The 18766-nt window shown below is 36.7% G+C and overlaps 2 protein-coding genes across 3 annotated transcripts; both read right to left on the bottom strand.

The window, feature by feature from the left end:
• Positions 1-199: 199 nt before the first annotated feature.
• On the bottom strand, positions 200-10259 carry LOC110769008 (proteasome subunit alpha type-2-B). 2 transcript variants are annotated; one of them, XM_088251391.1, is made up of 12 exons: positions 10011-10259; positions 9806-9871; positions 9643-9719; positions 9170-9234; positions 8930-8976; positions 7912-7987; positions 7391-7458; positions 2567-2636; positions 1974-2059; positions 1508-1570; positions 1095-1160; positions 200-429 (listed from the first exon to the last, which is right to left on the bottom strand). In XM_088251391.1, exons 2-12 carry the CDS (start codon positions 9844-9846, stop codon positions 381-383), a joined length of 708 nt encoding a protein of 235 aa, XP_088107517.1. In that variant the 5' UTR covers positions 9847-9871; positions 10011-10259; the 3' UTR covers positions 200-380. The 2 variants fall into 2 exon arrangements, with proteins under 2 accessions (XP_088107517.1, XP_021828600.1); XM_021972908.2 differs by having other exon boundaries at positions 9806-9869; positions 10087-10258.
• A 331-nt stretch (positions 10260-10590) lies between these two features.
• Positions 10591-13412, bottom strand: SCI1 (splicing regulatory glutamine/lysine-rich-like protein). Its single transcript, XM_021972861.2, has 4 exons — positions 13249-13412; positions 12700-12828; positions 12020-12075; positions 10591-11020 (listed from the first exon to the last, which is right to left on the bottom strand). The coding sequence occupies exons 1-4, from the start codon at positions 13316-13318 to the stop codon at positions 10787-10789; spliced, it is 489 nt and encodes a 162-aa protein (XP_021828553.1). The 5' UTR covers positions 13319-13412; the 3' UTR covers positions 10591-10786.
• Positions 13413-18766: the final 5354 nt, after the last annotated feature.

Below are 18766 nucleotides of genomic sequence, written 5' to 3'. Positions count from 1 at the left end.
TTCCGGTGTGATTATTTGATTTTGGTCTTTTTAAGTTTTTTGACATTAAACTGCAACAAATTCCTGGGTACTGGATTGATAAGAAAGTTTCACAAAAGAAAAAATGCTCAGTTAACACTATGCACTCTCATTAAAGGGATCTCATCCAGTAAGTGATGTTGGTGCCTATTGGAAGCTTGCAGTTATAGAACAAAAGCCAGAGCCCCACAAGCAGGTATTATCATTAGAAGCGAGTGACTAATTAGGTTGAACAGCATTTCATAAAACAAAGAAAACCCCAAAGCGTTTCTTGGTAGCACAACAAAGCAGGGGGCTACAAAACCCCCAAACTACAAAAGCGTGAGTCTGTGGTTGCTCAACTTTTCTTCTTCTTTCTCAAACTACTCCACTTCGGCCAAGTAATCTTCAATTTCAGCTGGTGTAAGAACTCTGCAACAAGACGATCACAATTTTTTTTAAAAAAAAAATTTTTTTTATACAAAACAAAAGCAGAAGCTCACGCATGCCAGCCAAAGGATGAAACAGCTACTTCCCAATCAAAGCAAATAAAACCAAGGTAGTAGTTATAATTGTAAAACTATCCTATCAACAATTAAAAAGAATAAATCTAAAGAAACTAGTACAGTTACCTCCGATTTCTTTTCTTTTTTGGTTTTGTCAGTCAAAATCTGCTTGTTGAAAATATTTTGTGCATTTCATGTATTCTAGATATGTCAGAATCAGAATGCTATAACTTATGTTATGTGGTTTTCAGTTGTGCATTTACATAAAAAGTTTAAAACATCTCTGCATCTATGCATGTAAGTCTGTAGATAGATCCTGGGTCCGGGCTTGACTGCCACTTGGATGTTACTAAGTGAGCCAGATTTAATTTAACCCTCATTTCATCCCACAGCCGAAACTAAGTTAAAATGCACTCCTCTTAATACAAAGCTGGTAAAGATCAGCTCAGCTTTGCTTACATCAAGTTACTTTTCAATCTGCCAAATTTTAGCAAGAAAAACAAGAACGACAACAAACCAAGAAACATAGAAATAGTGTACATAATAACGGCAATATCATATAGGCATAATCAGGTTGTACAGGAAACTTGCCTGAATTTTTTGTCAGTACCAATTATGCCAATCTCAATGTTTTTGCCAGAAATTTGTCCTTCAAACCTAAAACCACACGCACAACGAAGGCTCAACAAAAAACTAACTCCTATTTGCATAATAGAACAAGAGAGTATAGCTGTGCTGAACACTATGTCAGAGGCCAATAAGCTTGAGAGTTGTCAAACATGAGACAAGCTACAGCTCTTTTGTCCTTTTAGTATTACAACCACCGCCTTTGATAGGTGACACAAGTATGGTACGGAACACTTGAATAGACCTTAAATGTATAATAATGAGTCATAATTGAGTAGCGTAAACCAAGAGAAATGAGAACCTTCGTAATTATCTAAGTTGTTTCATTTAGGAAGAAAAACAAAAATATTATATGAACTGAGAGATAAAATTCCTACCCTTCTTTCAGGGTCAATATTGCAGTGTGGACAGCATCGTCAAGTTCCATGTCCTCAGTGTACCTAGAATAAATAATCACATGAATCTTAACATAAATTCAAAGCAAACAATGAACTGAAGTCCAGGATAAAGAAAGAAAATGGAACTAATAAAATAACTGATTTGTGCATTCTGATGATTACACTTGCCAATACAGGAATAATGGAGATTTATAAAATAGAATGAAGACCATTCTTGAGAATCAAAGATTAGTAGTCCCAATATCCAATCTATTTAAATGATATCATCCCCCAAATTCCAACTTTGGTTCAGAATTAAAAGTATAGTGTAGGTAACAAGATTGTAAGCACGTTGTTGCTTATTTATTAGTCTCAACCTGAAGCAATTTATTTTAGTTCAGAAATTTATACAAATGGAAACATCAACCAGAAAAAAAGTTTCTTAAAATTGCCGACTGCAACTTGCCTTTTCTCAAGAAATGTTTTTGCATTAGATACATTTTTCCCCATAGCAGAAGCTTTCCATGAAAAGTATGAACCTGATGGGTCCACCTACAGCATAATAACAATCAGGGTAATGCACAAATCCGGTGGAAAATAAAATCGAAAAAAATTAAAGAATAAATAAGCTTTTACAAGATTGTGGTGGGTTGTGTGTGTGTGTGTGTGTGTGTGTGTGAGCTTTCCAACTAGAGTTTGACATAGATGATGTGAAATAATTGCTACTTGGCTAGGTTTCAAGAAATTATACGACATAGTTGGCCAATATAAATGGCATGTATGCACAATGGAGGAAGTCCACATGTAAGTATACTACCCAAACCAAAAGCCCTTTAGTAAAAGCAATCTTAAAAGCTTACATATTTCGTTGTAAATTAATTAAGTTTTTCCATACTCAGATCTCACTGCACATGATGAAAAGTCAAAGTACAATGTTTTGCAGCAAAAATCTTTCAACTGCAACTATAGTACTGGGAAACCTCTATAGCTTGTTCCCACAGACTCGAGCACAACGGCACCAAAAAATAGTTTAAACCAGCAGATGACAGAATTACATACCTGATATAGTTGTGGACCTTTGTCATCAAAGCCAGCAACCAGCAGTGAAACTCCAAAAGGCCTTACACCACTAGCAGAACAACAAAGACAAATGAGTTTCTAGAGTGGAACAGGACCTGAAGCTAATTGCAGACTCAAGTTGAACCGCTAGAGGTCGTAGATCCGATCTTCCCCACATCGACGCTCGTCTCTCCAACTCTGAGGGGCCAATGAAAGCTGATTTCCTCTTCTCAAAAGCGGAAGAGGTGATTGAAGATATCGGCGACGCTTCGTCGATCTGCCCGGACTCGATGGATTCAGCGGCTACGTTACCGTCGTCCGACTCGGAGTATGCCGACGACGCGTCCTCGATTGAGTTTAAACCCAAGCCTGTTGCATTCATAGGGGAAGAAGGGCTCTTTGAGGCTCTCTTCGCAGACCCAACAGATTCGAGAGCAACTGGAGATGAGGTCACTAAGGGACAAGCTTATGAGGCTGACGAAGAAGTTGAACCTGTGACTACGACTGATCCAAAAAACTCGCACTACACCAGGAAAAGAAGAATTCGTAGAGAGAAAGGGCGGCATGATCTTCAGCATAAAGTCCTACTGAACAAAATGGACATCTCTCTGATGCCCCTAAAGAAGAACTTAACCAAAAGAAGGCGAGGCAAAGCCGATCTGGGGAACAAGAACAAAGAAGAGAAAGAGACGTATACGAGGGATTACAATTCTCATTAATGAAGATCATCAGCTGGAATACAAGGGGATTGGGGAGTAGGAGGAAAAGACTGTTGGTGAAGGAACAACTACGAAGACTCAAACCTGACATTATCATTCTAATAGAAACAAAAATGGAACTGGTGGATAGACAACTAGTAGCGAGCGTGTGGGGATCCAGATTTAAGGAGTGGGTCTTCTCCCCTTCTGTGGGAAGGTCTGGAGGTATACTAATTATGTGGAATTCTCAAACAGTCACGGTAAGCGATTCCATGGTGGGAGAGTTTTCTGTGTCTATCAAGATTGTAGACTGGTGGTTGTCAGGGGTGTACGGCCCGTGCAAACAAAGGGAAAGGTATAGTTTCTGGGAAGAGCTGGCAGATTTGTTTGGCTATTGCGGCGATAGATGGTGTCTCGGAGGTGACTTTAACGTAGTTCGGTTCTTAGCGGAAAAGTCTAATGGCGGTAGAGCTACGAAAAGTATGCGTGAGTTCAATGAGTTTATTCAAGACACCAACCTGCGGGATCCCAACTTACTCAACGCTTCATTCACCTGGTCCAATCTCAGGGAGAACGCAGTGTGCTGCAGACTAGACCGTTTCCTAGTATCTGGGAATTGGGAAGAGCGTTTCCCTCACTACCGACACAAAGCTTTGCCGAGGACCACCTCTGACCACTGCCCCATCGAACTGGATACGGCTAGAGCCAAATGGGGTCCCTCGCCTTTCCGTTTCGAAAACATGTGGTTGAGTCACCCGGATTTCAAGACAAGAATAAAACAGTGGTGGAATGAGGAACAACACTCCGGTTGGGAAGGTTACAAATTCATGACAAGATTAAAATCCCTAAAAGGGAAACTGAAGTTATGGAACAAGGAGGTCTTTGGGGAGATTGAGATGGCTAAGCGGGAGGCTGAAGCTAGGTTGTTGGTTCTGGACCAGCTTGAAGGTTGCGAAGGCCTGAGCAACTCACTAAGGAATGAAAGAGAGAACCTTCTCACCAAGCTGGGAGACCTGGCTCAAAAGGAGGAAACGAGATGGAGGCAGAGAGGAAAAGTTGAGTGGGCTCGAGAGGGCGATGGGAACACATCGTATTTCCATAAAGTGGCAAGCGGATTCCAAAAAAGAAACCTTATAGAAATTCTAGAAGTAGAGGAGCTGGGAGCAATAGAAGATGAAGCAAGTATAGAAAGGGAAGTTGTAAAGTTCTTCAAACAGCTTTATAGCAGCAACAGAAACTCAGGCAGGAGAATTGATGGTCTAAACTGGAGCCCAATCAGTCATCAGGACGCAGTCTGGCTAGAAAGGCCTTTTGAAGTGGAGGAAGTCCGGCTAGCAGTCTTCAATTGTGGCAAGAACAAATCTCCGGGGCCGGATGGGTTCTCGATGTTTTTCTTCCAATCCTGCTGGGAGCTCATCAAAGAAGACCTCATGAGGGTTATGGCAGAATTTCACCATAGTGGAGTTGTCAATGGAATCACAAATGAAACCTTTATCTGTCTCATCCCTAAAAAGTCGAACTCCTCGAAAGTGACGGACTACAGACCGATCAGTCTTGTCACAAGCCTGTACAAAGTCATCTCCAAGGTTCTGGCGTCAAGATTAAAAGAAGTTCTAGACCAAACTATCTCTCAAGCACAGGGAGCATTCGTTCAGAAAAGGCAGATCCTAGATGCAGTCTTAGTTGCAAATGAAGTCGTAGAGGAAATCAGAAAAAAGAAAAAGAAAGGGCTGGTGTTTAAAATTGACTTTGAGAAAGCTTACGATCATGTCGAATGGACCTTCCTTGAGCATGTGATGGATATGAAAGGGTTTGGTTCAAAGTGGAGATACTGGATCAAAGGGTGCTTGGATTCAGTCAATTATTCTGTGATGATTAATGGGAAACCCAGAGGTAAATTTAAGGCCACTAGAGGGCTAAGACAAGGCGATCCATTATCCGCTTTCCTGTTTACTCTAGTCAGTGACGTGCTGAGTAGATTGATAGATAAGGCTCAAGAGGCAAACCTCCTCCACGGGTTAGTGGTCGGTCATGACTCAGTGGAAGTTTCACACCTCCAATTTGCAGACGACACTATCTTTTTCCTTGAAGATAAAGCGGATTACTGGAGTAATTTATTGGAGGTTTTGGAGTTGTTTTGTACAGTCTCGGGTATGAAGATTAACAAGGAGAAAAGCTCTCTTCTCGGTATCAATTCCAGCTTTTCCTCCTTGGATGCTAAGGCTGGAAGTTGGGGATGTGAGGTGGGCAGTTGGCCTATGATGTACTTGGGTCTCCCTCTCGGAGGAAATCCAATTTCTGTTGCTTTCTGGAACCCTGTTCTGGAAAAGGTGGAGAAAAGACTTCAAAAATGGAAGAGGGCTTGCCTCTCTAAAGGCGGAAGACTCACCCTAATTCAAGCCGTGCTGAGCAGCATCCCTTCTTATTACATGTCTCTATTTAAGATGCCTCTGGGGGTGGTAGCTAAGGTGGAACAAAAAATGCGTAATTTCCTGTGGGAAGGTTCTGAAGAAGTAAAGAACTTGCATCTAGTGAACTGGAAGCAGGTGTCCAAAATTAAAGAAGAGGGAGGCCTGGGTATTGGGTCATTGAAAGAAAAAAATGAAGCCCTGACAGCTAAGTGGATGTGGAGATTTCCTTTAGAAACACACTCTTTGTGGCACAAGGTAATTAAAAGCAAGTACAGAATCGCCTCCAATGGTTGGGATCCCAAACCGGGTCTCACTTTCTCTCATAGAAATCCTTGGAGAGGAATTTCGAAGGGGTACACTTCTTTCCTTCAATGTTGCAGATTTTCAGTCGGAAACGGAGAAAAGATTAGATTTTGGGAGGACAATTGGAGGAAGGAAGGGACTCTACAGGTTTTATTCCCAAGATTATTCTCCCTTTCTAGAAAAAAGAATCTCAAAATTTCAGAGTTTGTCAACAATTCTGCCACCCCTCATCTATGGGACTTCAACTTCAGAAGAAATTTGACGGAGGCTGAGAGTACCGAAGAGGTAAATCTTTTGGATATTCTGGAGGAGGTGAGAGTTACTGGCACTAGAGTGGACAAAAGAATATGGGAGCTTGAGGACCACGGGTCGTTTTCCTGCAAGTCTTTTAGGACTCTTCTCCTCTCTATTGATTCAAGGGTAGCCTTCACCCCCTTTAGTCCCATCTGGAAAGCAAAGACTCCCCCGAAAGTTAAATTCCTCGTGTGGCTGATCGCTTTGGGAAAAATCAATACCTGCGACCTGATTCAAAGAAGACATCCGAAGATGTGTTTATCCCCTTCCTGGTGCGTTCTTTGCAGAGAAAGTGCAGAAAGCATCGATCATTTGTTCCTGCATTGCCCGTTTTCACTAAATCTTTGGTGGAATCTCTTGAGAGCTTTCAGCGTTTTTTGGGTGACCCCTAGAGGCTGTGAGGACCTTCTTAGCATCAAGTGGGCCGTGTCAGGAAATAGAGAAAAAGCTCTAACTCTTTGGAACTGTCTCACCCACGCTATCTACTGGAATGTTTGGATGGAAAGAAACCGTAGGATTTTTCAGGAGAACAAAGGTGCAAGCTTTGAGGAAGTCTGGGAGAGAGTTAAATTTTGGGCTTCTATTTGGGCTTCTGTTTCTGGGCATTTCAATGACTACCATTACTCCATAATCATGAGAGATTTGGTAGCCGTGCTAATGTAGGGGGTTGTTAGTGTCCTAAGGCGTGTTTCTTAGGATGCTGGAGTTTTGCTGTTTCCTTTTTTTGCTGCTTTTTGTTCTGTCTTTTTCTTTGTTAATCGAGGATGCCTCATCCTCTTGATTTCTAATACAAAAGTTTCCTTTCAAAAAAAAAAAAAAAAAATAACATGCATCTGCCTCTATACGAATTTTAAACGAGAAACATCCTACACAACCTTAATCTATTGAGCTCAAAATCTTCCAAATTCCAAGTTCCCCAGGTACACTTAATTTCAACAATAAAATCATTTAAAATACTAAATTTTGCAAATGATACTAAATTACCCTTCACTGATTTTCTATATAAAGCAACTCAAGAAGTAAATCTTTTACTTTCTATGGACCAAGAAGAATGTTAAAATATGAGCAAGAACATAGTTAAGAAATGGAAATCAGGCCATGGGAGAAACAATAATTACCCTGACTGTGTGAACTCCTGCATAACAGCAGCAATTTCCCTCACAAGTTGGGTAACGGGGATTGGTTCCTGAAAAATACCCACCGCATCACATTGTAAGTTATCATGCTCAAATACAGTAATTGACTAGGTGAATGTAGAGAGTATCAAAGAAACTTGTTTCAAGTGGAGGCTCCATATAACAAACTGGGGAGTAGGAGCAATCTCTTAAAAACAAGCTACCATCATAATCCGAAAATATTATGACTTCAATCAATTTGTAGCCCATCCAAAGACCAAAGATCATTTACTACACACCAACAAGCTCCAACAACCCATGTATGAACATTGAAATAAACAATCCAAAAAGAAAATGCTTAAATGGTGTGTTGCACATTGAAGAGAAATTGGATTCACCAGAATTCTTCTAATGAATCTGAACTGAACTTCCAATCCTTACCATATGATCAGTGAACAATACTTAATACTATGGACACAAACCAAGGGAATAAAATATGAAAACACAGAGAATTGAAGTTATACTTTGTACAACCGATGATATTGCTCTGCCTGTTTCCTGCTTTTACGAACCAGAACTCTGAAATCTGGACCCATTCCACTGCATGAGAGAACAGTAAATTTCAGTTAACCACAAGATTTGGCTGGGGAAACATGGAAAAGAAGAACTGGCAAATAATAAAAAGGAAAAAAAGAAAAGCTAACTTAAATTGTCAATTCAATGACAACTACAGTGTCACAGAAAAAAAAAAACATGGGCGCCTCATCTTTCTAGAAAAATACTTCTTAATACATAATTAAAAGGACAATCCCACCTTTTTGGAATTTTAACTGTACTAGTGACTTCCATACAATATCGAAACTAATATGTCATTGGGAGAAGGTCAAACAAAAGAAACAAGCATCGATTTGATTACATGTACACATCCAAGTATAAGGAATTAAGGCGACATATAATATGATAACATATGATTCAACGTCAATAACTCATCATAGTTAAACTTCACTACAATTGTCAGCTCACAAGATCTAATGGAAACAAGTAAATCAGATCATGTATAATTCCACAAGTCAAAGCAGGGAAATTTAAAAACTCAAACACATGGGCCGTCTAACATGGAACAAGAAAAATAATGTCAATGGCCACACGTATTTCATCTCAATAGAATATGAACAATGATATACAGAAGGGGATTCTACTGTCAAAAAAAACCCGTCAATTAAAACACATGGTACATCTTGAGAAAGTCTTTGGAGCCATTATTGGTAGAACTTATAAAATTTTTAGGTGGGGAAACATCATTTATGCCATGTGAGTCCTCTAAAATTGAATTGAGAAAAAAATGGATCCCACCAACAGTATTAGTTTTCAATTTAATGTTGGTTTGTTGTACCATGTCAAAATGATGACGTGGTACAACCATCATAGCTGAGACTTTCCCGAAGATCATCAGATATTGTAGAAGCAGTATAACACCAACAACAAAATAGATAGTATCAAATACCACAACTTGAAAAACTCAAGCATGTAGTACAGACAAACCTGTAAACAACTCCAATGTTTGGCGTCAATAACTGAATTTTCTGAACCTGCAAACCAAAAACTTGAAAGGTTACAAGAAGTCTCCAGTATACCATTTGATTATCTGAGAGGACGTACCATAGTGGTGGAAAGAAAACAAACTCATAATATTTCAACACAAAAAGTTTATGAGATACTCAAGCTATAAATCAATGCACAAGAAAGTTTATAGTCTATAAAAAAGAGTAGCTGTTCACTTACAGATGTTTCGTCAACTAATATAGATGGGAGTTTCTTCTCTGTTGCAATGACAACTCCATTAGCAGCTGCAACAACCAGATAGAATTTTCTAAACACCAACACCAAAAACACTAAACATTTGATAAGTTTCTAAACTTATCTGACACAAGAACCTATAAAATCGATAAGCTGTATCAAAAGGAAAAAGATCTGCAGTTCCAAATAATGTGCTGGAAACTCATTCCCTACCGACAACATTAAGTTCTTCATACTTACCAACGTGAATAAAAATTCTAAATATTTGATGCAACCACAGAGTTCTCCAATATTTGTTCATGCCAAATTCAGCAAATATGAACAGATTATTCATCTTTATACTGGATTATCAGTTCAGGCCAATTTAATCCGTCTCCTTTTATTCAAGATGAATACTTGATGCGTAAATTCAAATGTATCTGAAAAGAATTTAGAAAAAGGCATAAGAATTTGCGTACCTTTAATCCCTAAAGATGTCTGGCCAGACCCAACTGCTGTTAGGGCATGTTCAATCTGAACAAGCTTCCCAGAAGGACTGTATCAAAATAAATATGGAAAATTATGCTAAAATAACCCCATTTCTATACTTTTTGAGTCTAAATTGAGTTCACAAGTTCATACCTGAAGGTGGTAAGAGAAAATGAGTACTGACTATCCCCCATAATGTGTCACAGCCCAAAAGAACCTGCGGAAACAGAAATCAGAAAGAACCCATCAATTTTTAAGATCATAAACGCATGCAAATACATAATTGACACATAAATATCACTTAATTTGATAGCTCAAAATTAGACAAATAAATAAAATTCAAAATTTCATTGTTCCTTGAGCAGCAGAAGTAGGAAATTTGGTTTCTTTGGATACCAAACGGCGACTTAAGCTTGCGGTCTTTTGAGGCTTACCTCAGTGGATCAATCTCACAACCGCCTACGAGGGAGAGTTTTCTTGAAGAGTGCGTCTGGTGTGATTCAAGACGAAACTAGAAACGACGTCGTACTTGTTGGTATTTTCTCGTCTATAGTTGTCCCAAGCCCTGCTTAGCGAGGAATTTTTTCTGCTCTTGTAGGTCCTTTTCTTCCTTGTTTAGAGTTTAACTGAACAACTTTTTTTCTTGGTCCCTTGTAGGATTTTAATAATAATAAAATTTTAAATAATTATTTTTATCGTAGAATCTCACATTATAATTCTTCAGAAAAACTGAATTTAAAATTAACGAGATGGGTGACCAAAAAAAAAAATTCGATTATAAATTTACTCGAAATTGGCTTAACTCATGTCGTTTGTAGAGCGAGCTCGAGCTCAAGCTTGAGTGTCTCAGCGCATTTGTGTAATAAGCTTGAGCTTGATATGCTTAATAACAAATGCTATAGAGATCCAATGTAGGTAAGTGAAGATTAAACTACATATGTGTCAACTGCTTCATCTTGATATTCCCCTTCTTTTACCAGCTACAAATAAGAAAATTACAAATGGAATTAAGCTACATATGGTAATGTTTAGTGCTAAAACACAAACCATTTCCTAGGTAGACAGAACCTAATTATACAAAGCCCAAAAACAAATCAAAAGCAGCAAAGCAGGGATCATCTGTGCTGTTGCATTTCAGCCTTTAATTTTCCACATATGGGCGCACCGGGGCCCACTCGCAATCCCCTCGTAGTATTTGGATTCGAGCTTTTGCTTGTTCCAAACTTTCACAAAGTCTGAAAATAGTTGGCGTGCAGACTCTGAAGAAAGATCGGAGAAGAACACATCTTTCTCTTCTTTCAGCCATGTAGAAAACTCATTGTTCTTGGAAAAATAGTCATCAGTGGACAGCTCTTGGAACTCAATTTTCTGAAAGAAAAATTATAATTTCCTAAGTCCTAAGCATCGGAAAATTCATGCTCAAGAAACAGATACCTTCAAACACCATAATCGACAAGGCATATCAGCATCATCAAGTAATCAATATTAGGCACGCAAAGGGTCCCTAGCCAACTAGTCAAACTTCCCGAAACCTAATTCTACTTTCTACACCCACAATAGCTTCTACTTAAATCAAGGTGCATCTAAATTTCTTACGATTTCACAGTTTTTTACCAATTCATCATTATTCATTGAACAGGAGCTTATAATGTTGGATAAACTTCATCTTCCCTAGAGTTGGTCTTAATGCCATAAAACTACGGAGCAAACATTTGTCCGTTTACAGATATACTCTGTCTAGGTCTTCTTGAGCATCAGTGGCACCGTTCCATAGGTTGAGCACCATACGCTCTTAATTGCAACAAGAAACATTTCCAAACATAACTAAACAAACACTACTTCATGAGAAATATAACTTGCTTGCATGAAAAGAGAACTTATAATAAAAACTGCATATTGGAGCAATATCTTGTAAGTTGTTTTCTGGTTTCTAAAATTGAACATCACAATTAGGTACCCAATGGCAACTATGTGTTGCTGCTCTCCCTGTTCCCCGATTTTACCATACATTCCCTCACACAATCTAAACTTTTGATGCCCTTTAGAGATCTATGCAATAAGAATGTCTAAACGGTCGAAATCAAAGCCTTGCCTACTTTAGAGAATCTATGCAAACTTTACCTGACTATCTCACTTCTTCAATAACTCAGATCAGTTGAATTATACTAAAAGTATCAACGATTCTGCTAACATATTCAAGCACTTTGGATTATTTAACATTAAATGTAATGGCAAGTTATCATTTTTTGTAAGAAGTATATTGCTTCCCTAAGGATTAAAAGGCACAGAGAAAGGCCAGATTATACACAGTTGGGACAACATAAAACATGAAATAATTATTTCATAATTAGAAATAAGAAAGCTTACCGAGTGGCGATCACCTTTGTGAAGTTTACTTTTGTGCTTATCCTTTGTCTTCTTTTCTGAGGCACAATAGTATGTCAATATGATAAGTAATTTCCTATAAAGAGCCTCATCCTCGATAGGCAAAGAAATTAGTAACCACGGAAGTTTCTTGGATCATAATCCAATAGAAGACATTACTAAATGGTAAGTCAAATAATATAATTTTTTATAGTTAACCTCCTAGTTTTTTGTCTACTTTTTCAGTGTCAAAACAACTCGATCAAACAAAGTTTTTCCATACTCCAAAGAAAGGATGCGCCTAATAAACCTATGCCACTACTCTAATTGCATAGCAACTTGAAGCTTAATTTCTATCATTATTCAACTAGTAAGCATGTACATGTCTGATAAAACCATACCGATGCAATTATGCCATTACCCTACTTGGACTGGTTATTGATATATAATTTCTCATTATTCAACCAGTAGGTATATGAGGACAGCTTGAGGTCAAATCATAATGAATTTACTCTTAGACCCGATAAGTTTGATTCAATGAGTATCACAAAGTGATATTATCTTAGACCAGTAACCAATTGAAAATCCATCCTAAACTAGTGAAGAATATAAACTGATACAACATTTTTCACATTGTTCAAATGATGAAGTACGAGCCTCACGCTCATATGGAATTGATATACCTTTATCAGAATGGTGTTTCGAGTGCTTATGTGACCTTTTCTTGTCCTTTGACTTCTCCTTCTTATCACTCCTTCTGCTCTTCCTTTCCTCATCTTCTACAGGTCTATGCCTCTTACCTTTTCTCTCATCTGTACTTCCGCATTAGGAAAAAACAAAGAAAACAAATGAAACAATATACTCTTTTGGTTGCAAAAAGGAAACAAATGAAATGAATAATCAAATGGAACCAAACCCACATTCCAGTATACTCCCTGAGCAATAAATTACACAAATTTAGTGGAAACCCACAAAAATTTGTTTGATTAATGACAATATATTAGGAAAATATAAAAAATTCAAAATTTTCAACTAAGTCTGCAAGTAACCCACGTCTGAAAGCTATCTATTTGGCTCCACTGAGACGTGAGATTAAAACATAACAACAAAAGCTATGAAAAGGAGAATGTTTTCTTCATCTGTTTCTTTGCCTATCTCGATTTTCGCTTGATTTCTCAGCAACCAACCGGAGAGAAAGGAAAAACAAAAAAGGGAAGAGAGATTTTGAGTACCTTCAGAATCTGAAGAAGTGCTCCTTTTCCTACTCTTCTTCTTCTCCTCGGATTTCCTGTCGCTTCCCATTTGTATGTATTGCAGACGCGCGCGAGAGAGAGGGAGAGAGAGAGAGAGAGAGAGCAAGGCAACCTAAGGCTAAGGGAAAGCCTGGCGTACGCGGGTTGCAGAACCGTTAATCGTTTGGATCGAACCTACGGGCCGTCGGGTCGGGCCGACGTTTGGGCCGTAGATCATAAACCAACCCATGGAAATTGATCCATAATTACTTTTCAAAATTCTGGTAAAATGACTAATGAGTACTTGATGAACATGCAATTTACAGAATTATTTGCCAATTCCTTTGGACACATATATACTCTGAATCTCACCTAACCTGATAATTACACATCCTACATTGTGTTTTTCTTGATCAAAGGTGATTGTGATGAGGAAAATGCAAGTGTTTTGCATTCACTAAAAAGTTCGGATTTTGAATGTTGAAAAATTATGAAAGAATGATTCTTAAAGGAAAAGCAACGAATTTCTACAACAAAAGAAAATTTTACAATATCATGAATTAAAACCAGATAGGGTCATCGAATGCAAAGAAAAGAAAATTTTTACGGTACGAATTAATCATTTTGAGTTATTAAAATGAATGATTTTGAGTTATTAAAATGAATGATTTTGAGTTATTAAAATGAATTGTTTTGAGTTATTAAAAAATGAATTGTTTTGAGTTATTAAAAAATGAATCGTTTTTTGTTTTTTGTTTTAGTTATTTTGTTCACAAGACCAATCAACTTCTTAAGTTGAGTTCTTCTGATTGTAATGTCTACCTAGTTGAGTTCCATCATTACGTTGTACTTATCCATTTTATCTATTTTAGATATATCCATGCATGTTTGGTTTGATACTAGTTTTACCGCTGTCAAATTATATTCATGTCTCCTTCTTAGTAAGACTTGGACATGGAATTTTAAGAAAGAAAAGAAAGAAACCGTGATAAAATCTTGCGGACGAAGAAATGATATATGAACCCTAATCTTGTATGGCAAAAAGAAAACAATCACAGTAGTCCTTGAGTTGTTCAATTTGGTTTTGCTAAACTTTTGTTCACAAGACCAATCAACTTCTACATAGTTAAGCTTTCTTTGCTTGCTGCTATCTGCAGATACTAAAAATTCACAAATGAACATGACTATTAAAGATGGCTAAAGGAATGAATGTGGTCTAACATGGCTAAAAGTTCTCTACTGTACAACCAGAGGGAACAAATATTTCAATTGAAATTCTCTTCCATCTCCATCATGTCCCCCGGTCTGATTCTGTCAGGTAAGAACCAGCTAGCTAGAAACTGGCAGAGTGCATTCCAATCGGACCTGACCTTAAGATCCAGTGAGAACATTCAGGTTACACATATCTTCATCATAGCCCGGGCAAAGTCCATCCGGAAACTTGATCCCCATCGTCTGAAGCATAAGCTCTCACCAATCAGGCTGTCCTCTCATTAGCTCTGGTAATAATGAGCGTCAAAACCTGCCCCAGACGATATACCCATGATGATAGTTGCTGAAAGTATGGCATCCTCCTCCGTGCAGTGCAGGCTTCTCACTCACTCATGCCCCTTGATGCCATTGGGATGATGCCACGGGGGCCGCCATGGGTTATCCTTGCCTACTCTTCTTGTTACCAGTGTCTTCACAGAAAACTCCCATCTCATTGAGGAAACTAGGAGAAACAGTTGGGTCTGGATTCCCTGTCCCCTTGAAGTTGTGAAGGCTCTAGAGTGAATGAACTCGCATCCAATCTTCCGAATGTTGCGCACTCCTTCAGATATAAAACAAAACAAATGAACGAGTATGGCCGGGCGGCTATACCACTGATTAAAAATAAATAAAAAAGGACCCCCGTATAGCCACACGGCTATACTTTTACATTTAAACAATATAATAAACAATTTTAAAGAAAGAATCCCAGTATACATTTAAAGAGTATAGCCGCTTAAAAAAGATAATTAAAAAAAGAACCCAGTATTACAAAATTAAAAAGGGACCCAGGGCGGCTATACCTGAACCCGTAGAGGTACTACTTATTAAAAAAATTTAAACAAAATAACCCAACTATAGCCGTGCGGCTATACTCTTGATTTTATAAAATAAATATATGAAATTACCTTGAGAGTATAGCCGCACGGCGATCCTATATTTTTAACAAACCACAGTATAGCCGTGCGGCTATACTATTTATTTAAAAATATTTAAAGAGACCCCAGTATAGCCGACCGGCTTTACTATTTATTTTAAAAAAGAATCCCAGTATACATTTAAGCACTTATGTATTCATTAAATGGATATCACATTTTAATAAAATATATAACCAACTTGTTTCCATGTAATCTTTTGCTGCCAATAAGTTAAAAACATGCTGATCTTTAGTTGTACAACAAAGTCAATGAGTAAAAAAAACCGGTTGAAAATGAGATATCGAAACATGAAAGAATCAAGTTAAATATAAGAAATCGGAAAATCTGTAAAATATATGGAGCAAATTAGCGGATAGAATGAAGCAAGATCACCCATTTCAATATAAACCCAATTAGTAAAATAGAGTTGTTCACTTTTCTTGTGAACTTGTTTTATCATTCAAAGTAATTTTGTTGTAGCTTCATATATTATCGAATGAAAACTAAACTTTTGATTTCATTAGTTTTAAAGCTACTGACCATGAAATAAATTATGATATGTACAAGATTATGATATGTATCATGGATGTCATTTAGTCTTCTAAAAATCTTAAAATGTCAAAAGAGATTAGGATTAGGGTTCATATCTCATTTTCTTCCGCAAAGATTCTCATGGTTTCATGCTTCTGATCATCATGAATGTCATTTAGTGAGTCTTCTAAATCTTAAATGTCACAAGAGATTAGGATTAGGATTCATATCTCATTTTCTTCCGCAAAGATTCTCATGGTTTCTTTTTCCAATTTTGTGTTTTTTTATTTTTGTAACGAGTAAAAGGCTGATAAGTACAACAATTTAAATTAGATTAGATAAAATGATAAGTACAACCTTATGATTGAAATTATATATCCAACCAAAACAGAAAAAAAGAGTTTTCATTGAATATCTTTTTTTCTACATTTTTATTTTTTGAATATTGGAAATTACTTTTTGGGCCTAAAACCTAGCTAGGAAGGAAAGAAGTCCAATGATTGAGTCGGTTTCCTTTCCTAAGTCTATATAATTAGAGGTAGACCTTGGAACTTTTCATTAAAAAAAACAAAATCAGCGGAGCAGCAGCCCTATTCTGGAGCAAGGTGTCTCACCAAGCTAGCAATATTTGAAGTACGGGGCAGGACCTTCTTTTCTAAGAAGGACTTAAGAAGGTCTGGTCCGAATTTCGAATGTAGCTACCTTGGGTGACTTTCAACTGCCGATGACGAGAAGCATAGCTAGGTATTGAGTTGAGGTATGTATATGATTATCAACTTGAAGTTGCTGTTGGTTTCTATGAATCTTGAAACTCTTGGTTTTTCAATCTGATGCAATAGTTTTGTTTTTGCTGGTTGAAGTTGTTCTTTCTTGGATTTTAGCACTTCGGAATCTGAAAATGCTTATCTGGTTCAAGTTGTTCTTGCTTGTCATAGCATGATATTATTTGTGATTTCTTTGAGCCTTTTGGCTCTAATTATATTCCCTTTCTTCTTGTACGGAGGTGTCTGTCATTGAATCAAGCATGTATTTGGATATTTTTATTTTTAATGCTATATTTCAATATATGACTAACCGATCTCAGAAACACTCGCTTATACTTTGAAATTGTTGAAATGCTTGAGGTGAAGAAGATGGCTCTAAAAATACTTGACACAGTTAATTCTGTTTCATTTCGTTTTGATGTTGCGATATTGGTTCCTATATGAATCTTGGGACTCTGGGTTTTTCAATCTGAAAATTCAAGTTGTTCTTTCCTTGTTTTTAACACTTTGGAATTTGAAGATTTTTATCTGGGAATTTGAAGATCAGGGAATAGAATTTCACAGCTGTAACACTACAAATTTGAATATTGATCTCACAAACACCCAAAATATAAAAACCAGTTTTCATTTGAAATCATTGCTAATTACCTATACGGGTGTAGGCAAGGCAATTCACTCTCAATCATTTGAAATCATTTGAATGAGAACGGAAATTCATGTCCAAGTCTTACTAGGATTACTAATTATTAACATGTCTTTTTTGCACATATGACTGTTTTCTTTAAATGCATTATATTTAAGAAGTATAGCGTGCGGCTATACTATTTATTAAAATAAAAATTAAAAAAGAGCCCCTCGCGGCTATACCACTTGTTAAAAAAACTTATATAAAAAAGGAAGCCCAGTATAGCCACTTGGCTATACTAGTTATCTTCTATATATATAAAGCAAAAGGCAGAGAATGGTGAAACATTTAAAATACCAAAAAATGGCATTGGTTAATGCAAATATTAAGAATTGAAAATTTTAATAAAATGATGATAATATGGTAAATTCACACCTTTTCATATTAAAAAAATTAAAATTAAAAGAAAAATCAGATAATTGATCCTATTTTTATGGAACACAACTACCCATTATCTTTTTTAATTCCAAACTAAATTTAAATTTTTTTAAAACAAAGCCTCGCGCAGGCGCGGAAGCACGTGCGTAGAGGCTAGTATATATAAAGCCTAAGGCAAACATTCAAAATACCAAAAAATGCCATTGGTTAATGCAAACATTAGAATTGAAATTATTAATTAAAGGAGGATAATATGGTAAATTCACACTTTCCATATTAAAAAAAATTAAAATGAAAAGAAAAATCAAATAATGGATCCTATTTTTATGGAACACAATTACCCATTATCTTTTTTAATTCTAAAATAAATTTAAATTTTTATATAAAAAAAAGCCTCTCGCAGGCGCAGAAGTGCATGCGGAGAGGCTAGTATTTAAATAAAGGAAAAAAAAACAATTACAAAAAGAAAGAATCCCAGTATACATTTAAAGGGTATAACCGAACGGCTATACTATTTAATAAAAAAGATAATTAAAAAATAATAATAACATGTATAGCCGCTTGGCTATACTACTCATTTTAAAAATAAGATTTAACCTATTTAACCTCAAGCCTTGGAGTTTCAACTTCAAAACCACCTTAATTAGTTGATACTTGTAAAAATATTTAAAATAGAGCCAAAAAAGAGGAGTTTACAGTTTATTTTGGCAAAAAAGGAAAGGGGGTTTACGGTTACTAGGGAACATAGAGCATGAAGAAATTATTAAATTTTCATGTTGGCAAACATTAAATATTTCCCATGTTTGTTTTGATAGTAATTTATTACTAGCCTCTCTGCACATTCCGCGCCTGTGAGAGGGTTTTTTTTTTTTAATTTAAATTTATTTTAAAATTAAAAAGGATAATGGGTAGTTGTGTTCCATAAAAAGAGGATCTATTATCTTATTTTTATTTTTATTTTAAATTTTTTTAACATGAAAAAGTGTGAATTT

This window comes from Prunus avium, chromosome 4, assembly GCF_965620075.1.
Source record: "Prunus avium chromosome 4, drPruAviu1.hap1.1, whole genome shotgun sequence".
NCBI lineage: Eukaryota > Viridiplantae > Streptophyta > Magnoliopsida > Rosales > Rosaceae > Prunus > Prunus avium.
This window is presented reverse-complemented; position numbering and strand designations above follow the sequence as displayed.